The 7,442-nt window shown below is 39.6% G+C and overlaps 1 protein-coding gene across 3 annotated transcripts in view; it reads right to left on the minus strand.

Annotated features, from left to right (window-relative positions):
- The window catches only part of PIH1D3 (PIH1 domain containing 3), a 72,802-nt gene that overhangs the window by 50,330 nt on the left and 15,030 nt on the right, over positions 1-7,442 (minus strand). For all 3 annotated transcript variants that reach the window (XM_014538841.1, XM_005865234.2, XM_005865235.2), the window contains exons 2-3: positions 6,035-6,199; positions 2,018-2,090 (exon numbers count right to left, since the gene is read on the minus strand). In XM_014538841.1, coding sequence (XP_014394327.1) covers positions 2,018-2,090; positions 6,035-6,196 — 235 coding nt within the window. In that variant the 5' untranslated portion in view covers positions 6,197-6,199. The remainder of the gene's footprint in view (positions 1-2,017; positions 2,091-6,034; positions 6,200-7,442) is intronic.

Genomic DNA, 7,442 nt, shown 5'->3' on the forward strand with positions numbered 1-7,442 from the left:
ATGCAGGTGAATGAGAGTCCTGGCTATCAGGCCGCTGAGAGCTGTCTGACCAATGGCTGATTCTGGCTGATTCTGTGAGGGTGGGACTTCCTCCTCCCTGCTGTCAGAGTCTTGGCCAGCACAAATGGGGACACAGCATCAAGTCCCCCTGCACCAGAAGATCCAGAGTCAAGTCCCCACCCATTTGCGTGAGCCTTCTGGATGCAGCATCCAGCCTCATGGAGGGGCTGACAGGCCCTGATACTCCAGCAGCAGCAGCAGCGGAGTGGCAAGGCTGGATCGGCCTGCCGGAGTGGGCGGATCATGCCTCGCTGCTCGCCCCTGCAGTCCCCGGCCAGGTGACAGGCCCAGACACTCCAGCAGCGAGGGGGCGGATCCAGCCTCGCCACTCCCCCCACCATGCTGCCCCCACCACCTGCCTGGCCAACAGGCCTGGACACTTCAGCGGCGGGGCTGAGGGGACTGGGCGCTGCCATCTTGTGGCTATGGGCGCCACCATCTTTGTGACGGAGTGACAGAGTGATGGTTAATTTGCATGTTACTTTTTTATTAGATGGGATATATATACCCATTTATATACACATCTAATAACAATATATAATGTATAAAATGGCATTGTATATATAATTATATGCAAATAAATACTATATATTTTCCTAAATCATAAATAGAATCATATGTAAAATATTTTATATAAAGGAAAAATCAATCACTTTGATTTAGATACAAATGTCTTATCTTGCACTGTGTTTTACTATATAAAAGCCCTTTGATACATATTTCATTCAAGTTTGACATAATTTTTAAAATATACCATCAGTTAAAAAAACTTGAAATGTTCATTTCTAATCCAGTATTTTCCTCATATAGACATGGACTTTAAAGAAACTCGCTATCAGTTATCCTTAAGTAGAACTGAGAGTGTGCCTGAGTTTCTACATATCTTTAAATGTTTAAAAGTAAATAGGCATACAAAACCCAGCTTACGTTTGTTTTTTCCCAACTATTAAGGCAGAAATAGAGAGCCAGGTTTGGAACACAACATTATTTGGAGTCCTTTTAAACGTCTCCCCCAAATGCATCTGATTGTGAAGTTTTTAATTCTGCTAATTTATTGAATTATCTGCTTCTGTCTAGCGTGGGCTTTGAAAGCCTAATTTCATATATATAATGAGGTAAAAGACTCTTGAGTACATTGAGCAAAAATAACTGAAATTTTAAAATCATCCCCTCAGACCTCATTTTTATCCATTACTTTAAATAATTTTTTTCAGATAAAATCATTTACAATTAGCTAAATTGGTGAGAGCTTTCTTTGTTTCAGCTAAATTAGAGCTTTCTATAGTTTTTAAGATGTATAAAATGTTCAGCTCTGTGAAAATGTATAGTCTAAAATGCTGGGAACATATCCAACAATATTTATTCCAGTTTTTTGAACCTGTGACTGTATAAGTTACCTCGTGGGTTTAATTTATAAACATTTAAATATAAGATAAAACTGTGTAGTTTTTTTGTTTTATTGTTTTACAAAAGACTATCAGCTTAATGGGGTCAAAGATCTTTTCTATTTTGATTTCTATGGTAGTCTCAGAGATGATCATACTGCCTGGTACATAATAGATACTCAATAAATATTTATTGAATAAAATAATGAATGAATTATGTGAAATTGCCAGAATATAGCAGGATAGAAGGTGAAGAAGCTAAGCATCTTGATAACTAGATCCTAAGTTATGTTATTTAACCATACATTACTTTGAGGTTTTCTATCTCAGGAAATATGTCAAAACATGTGAATAATTCAAGGCAAATTAATTTCCATAACTATAAAAACAACTTACCTGCAACAGTAGAATAATCAGCATCTTTATATGTCAATGACTCTTGATCATTTCTATAATGATTTGAGGTCATCATTAATAAGTGCTAGTGTTAATATTACTCTCTCTATACTTTTGTCCCCAAAGAAAAGATTGTACTAATTATTTTGGCCTACACACTTTATTAAATAACTTACCTTTATGCACTTCTGTTTTTGGTGGTCCAATATCCCCAGGACCCATGGCTCCAATCGCAGATAAATAATTAGTCTATGAGAGAAGAAAAAGTCCAACTTTTTGTACTACTTGTCTAACATATGTGACCAATAATACTTTAAATTGATAAGCTTCCCACCTAAAATTTCATATATCTTTCCAGTTTAATTACCCATAGTTGTTAATACAGCAGAGAGCCAGATGTCGAGTATTATTTTGAATGTGTTTTCCTTTTCTTTCAAAAAGCATTTGGTTTAATAGACTCTAAGGCAGAATTGATCTTTGATTAGACTAAATCCCTAGTTCCAGCCCAGTGAATTATGGATTCCTGGGGACAGCGGAATGAGCCACAGTCATCTCTTTGAAGGTTAAAACCAAGTGTTATTATAAGATCATCGACACTTTTGGATTTTGAGTATCTGGTCACAGTTAGATGGGGGATAGAAGTATGGGAAAATGTTTTTTTTTTAATACTCACCACAGGGTGTGTTTATTGATTTTAGAAAGAAAGGGAGGGAAGAAGGAAGAATGGAGGGGGAGGGGAGAGATAGAGAGAGAAACATCAATGTGAGAGACAAGTATCAATTGGCTGCCTCCTGTGCAGGTCCTGAACAGGGATGGAACTCAAAACCTAGGTATATGTCCTAACCAGGAATCGAACCCGCCACAACCTTTTGGTGAATGGGATGATGTTCATACCAACTGAACAACCTGACCAGGGCTGGGAAAGTTTTATAGAAATAAAAACAAATCACTAAATAGAGTCTAAATATACAGACATCAAATGACTCATTCAAAAGTCCTGATTTCAGCTTTTACTTCTCTCCACTGTGTGTATGAAACACTGTTTCATCCCACCACTTCATGATGCTGAACTAATGAATTTAAACAGCAATACCAAATTAATAGGGTCAAATATATGCTGAACCACTACACTCTTCATACAAGTTCAAGTTTATTTTGCCATATTCTACACAAGTATACATACTCCAATAGGATTGCCTCTGATGCAGTAGTACAAAAACAGCTTTCCTTTTCCAATAAACATAACACATACTATGCCATCATTATAGTGGCAACCACTTCATTTGTCCCTCTCAGGGGTTCTCTGATATTTCAAGAAACTACCCTACACACACACACACACACACACACACACACACACTTTTTTCCCCACTAATTGTTCTTGTTGATGTCAGATTCTGCATTCCACTTCACTGCAGTCAAAAAATTATTATCTTCTTGGATCTTGGCAAACAAGCATCTCTAACTCTTCTTTCTTAGGTCCCCATACTAATCTCCCAAGATTTAAGACATGTGTGAAAGTTATAATGTGCTATTTGGGCAAGATAAATAAAGTCTGTCCTTGAAAGCTGGTGGAAAAGCTCACCTGGGTCTTTTTATGCTAAATTATTCCAACAGCTATACATCAGAAATTAATTTATAACATGTCAACAGTTTCTGAGACAGTGACTATTCCTTTCCAAAAGGTGCTTCAAAAGTGCTAAGTATGTGGTTAAAGTGTTATAGGCATTTTAATATGAAAATCCAAAGACAATATTCTGTACTTTTTTTTTCTTTTAAAGCACTAAGGTCATATAGACTTGTAGTGCTTTTCTTAAATTATTAATCACTGGAATACTAATAGTCAATCAGGGTAAAGCATTTCTTGGAACATGAGGACCTCTTGTTTTGTTGAGTGCCTCCTTCCATGAAAAAATTAAAATCTGTAGAAATAAAAACTTGAACATTTCTGACAAAAATTGGTATGCTTTCCATGGAGAGTGATGATTGAGTCAGTATACTAGAACATAGGGGGAGTTTCAGTTTATTAACTTAATGAAAATAAATGATTAAAAATAAAATTTTCAAGTGAAAAGATAGATCAGAGTAATAAAAACATTAAAAACCATCTGGCAACTCTTTTCTATAAGAATATCATTTCAGCCTTTACTGTGAATCCATATCCAATTATCTGAGCAATTTTATCATTGCAATTCATTCCACTTTGCAATATGTAAGAGAGTTAGAACATTTTTGTTACAATGTTTGTTAAGAGTAGTGAACAGTATTTCCCACAGGTTTTAAGGTCCCCTTGTAAATCAAAAACAAACAACAGTCCCAATCTCTTTCCATTCTCCCAGATTCTTCACAATTCATGGTGGGGGACAATATAAATGAAACAATGTGTATGCAACAGTTTAATGCTGTTTTTAGAGAGTGTATTTTCAAAAACACATCACTCTTGTAATCATTCCACAGTTCCCAAGATTAATACATGTGACAAATAAAAAACCATTTCTCTCCTGCAAAATGTAATAGTTCATTAAAAATATTAATTATTCTCCCAATTTTCTGATAATCCAATTCTATATCCTCTGATATCTGTACTGAGGTGTCTGAATGACTGATTACCTCAGAATTGCTTATAACTCAGATATACAGACTCAAACATTTTGATAGTAATTTTCTTCTATAAATTGTACAATTTGGTAAAATGGTCTTAGTTTCTCTATTCTCATAAGCACTCATCTTGACCTAAGAAACACCTCTAAATAAACATCTCCATACTTAAACGTCAAAGGGGTCTTTGTTACCAGGGTAATTCCTCATCTCTGAATCTGTTCCAAATACAAGTTCCACTTTCTTTTATGCAAGAGTAATGTTTCTAAAATAATTAGTATACTTTCGTATCTGATATAACCCCACCTTTCCCAGCATGTATTATTCTATTTCAGCTAAGGTAGAAAAAAATGAGCTTGCCTTCTCAACTTAATTGATACATGCTCCTAACTTTTTCTCCTATGTCTTATTTATTGCATATATTCAAGGTGTTATTAACATCCCTATTTTTCTTTATTTTTGGCCTCAACCAAGACTTTTCCCTTACTCAAATATCTTGGCTCCTTTGCATGCCTTATATGATTCTGCTGTGTTCCACCTAAGCTCTTCCTGAAGAGTGGAAGCTAAATCCACTAAATTGCTGTCTCTTCAGATTATACTTGTTTTTCCACACTATGGCAAAAAAAGCATTTTAGAAGGAGCAAATTGATATGCATTTTTATGGGAGATGGGTTGCTCACGGTAAACTGATTATAATAATGAACAACTTTAATTAAAAAAATATGTACAAAAAAATAATGAACAACTTTATTAAAATAAGTGAAAGCAAAGTGATATATTCTGCAATAGTATGAGGTTTCTGCCCAAAATTTTGTTTGACTTAGGCAGTCTGATTGCCAAGGTTTTCTGATATCTAAGGCGTAGGAAAAGGGGGAATACACAAAGTATTTTTATTATAGTGGGAATATTGGCATTGACTGTGGTGTGGCCAAAGGTCAGCTCATAGAAATTTCCTATCCAAAATGAAGCCCATCTTGTTGCTGCAAGCTTCCCTGGGGTCACCTGTACTGACCCCAAATTCTATTCAACTACCTAATTACATTCCACCACTTTATTTTTTTTTCATTCCACCACTTTATATGAGCATGTACCCAGAGGCCAATTTTAGTAGGCTGCAGCTAGTTCGTCCCCTTATTTGGCTCAAAATATTTTCTGTTCTCCTTTCATCTATAGACAAATGAAAAAGGACAAGTGGACTGAATTTGGGTGGCATAATTAATACTGTGTAGTTGAAATTATTTATTTTATAGAACTATTGTCTAGGCTTAAAAATCCTAACTATCACACTGTGTAATGGTTGTCAAGCATTCTTTGGCCATAAATATAAATGACAAACATTTTGAAATGTAGCTATTGCTACCATAGTTACTGAACAATTTTCCTATTTAGCATTCAGGTAGCTTAGAAAAAATGTAATTATGTTTGCTAGAAATGTATTAGAGGTTTTACTCTCATACATAATCAACCTTGCAACTTCCTGCAAATGTATCAGATGACATAGCCTTACTCCCACAGCAAGGTTGGAACAAGTTGTTCAAATACAGTTTCACAGCATATTGTGAACAAAACTAATTCAACTATAAGTATACAACCACCTGTTCAGACTCAAAATCATCCTCTTCTTCAGGATAAAGTAGTTTAGAGAGGGCTTGCAGAGCTGAAACTGAAGAAATAGTTTCAGTCTCCATATTTTCGGATTCCATAGTTTCCGTTTCCATATTTTCTACATATTCAGGTTCCATATTGTCCAAGTCCATATCCTGAGGAAGAAAATAATCAGAAAGAAGTATTTTAGTTTTCTATTTTATTTAAGACACTAGAGGCCCTGTGCAGGAAATACATGCAGGGGGTGGGGGTGATCCTCAGCCCGGCTTGTACCCTTTCGCAATCTGGGACCCCTCGGGTAGGGTCCCTAGGCCTGGCTGGTGATCAGAGCCTATCAGGGCTCTCCTTCCCCGGCTGCTGCCATTGCTTGCCATCTGTGCGGCACTGCCCTTTCCCTCCCTGGCCACCAGTCGCCTCCCTCTGTGAGTGACAGGCATGGGGTACAATCGCTTGGCTGGCCTGGGCCTCCCTCTGCGGGGCGATTACTGGCCAGCCCTGCACATCTGCGACAGCATCACTGGCCGGTGGCCTGGGCCTCTCTCTGTGGGTCGATCAATCACTGGGCCCCCAGATTGATCACCCAGCAGAGGGAGGCCCTGCCCGCCAACCACAGCACTGCCAGTCAGATGGCCTGAGCCTCTCTCTGTGACCACTGGCCAGGTGCCCTGGGCCTCCCTCTTCAGGGTGATCTATTGGGGGGGTGCCCAGATTGATCACCCTTCAGAGGGAAGCCCCGCCCACCCACTACAGTGGCAGCGGCCGGGTAGCCTGGGCCTCCCTCTTTGGGGAGATCCATCTGCAGGGCTCCACAATGGATCGCCCAACAAAGGGAGGCCCTGTCCAACTGGCCGGGGCTCTGCTATCGATCACCACACAGAGGGTGGCTTGGCCTCCCTCTTTGGGGTGATTGCGGAGGTCCCCCACCCCCATCAATCACCCCGCTGGCCAGTGGCCTGGGCCTCCCTCTGCTGGGTGATCATGGGGTGATGGCTAGGCCACCCAACCAATTGCATCGCACCTGCCTTGGCTGTCCTGGAGCCAGTGTGTGTCATAGCGTGGTCGTCCAGAAGGTTGTCTGGACAGTCGTTCTACTGTTTGGTCATTCAGTTGATTTGCATATTATGCTTTTATTATTATAGACTAGAGGCCTGATGCACGAAATTCGTGCACTAGGGGGGGAGGGGCACTCAGCAGAGCCTGCACCCTCTCCAATCTGGGACCCCTCGGGGGATGTCCGACTGCCAGTTTAGGCCCGATCCTGAGGATCGGGCCTAAACCAGCAGGACATCCCTCTCACAATCCGGGACCGCTGGCTCCTAACTGCTCACCTGCCTGCCTGCCTGATTGCCCCTAACCGCCTCTGCCTGCCGACCTGGTCATTCCCAACTGCCCCCCCCC

Source organism: Myotis brandtii, unplaced genomic scaffold (assembly GCF_000412655.1).
Source record: "Myotis brandtii unplaced genomic scaffold, ASM41265v1 scaffold199, whole genome shotgun sequence".
NCBI lineage: Eukaryota > Metazoa > Chordata > Mammalia > Chiroptera > Vespertilionidae > Myotis > Myotis brandtii.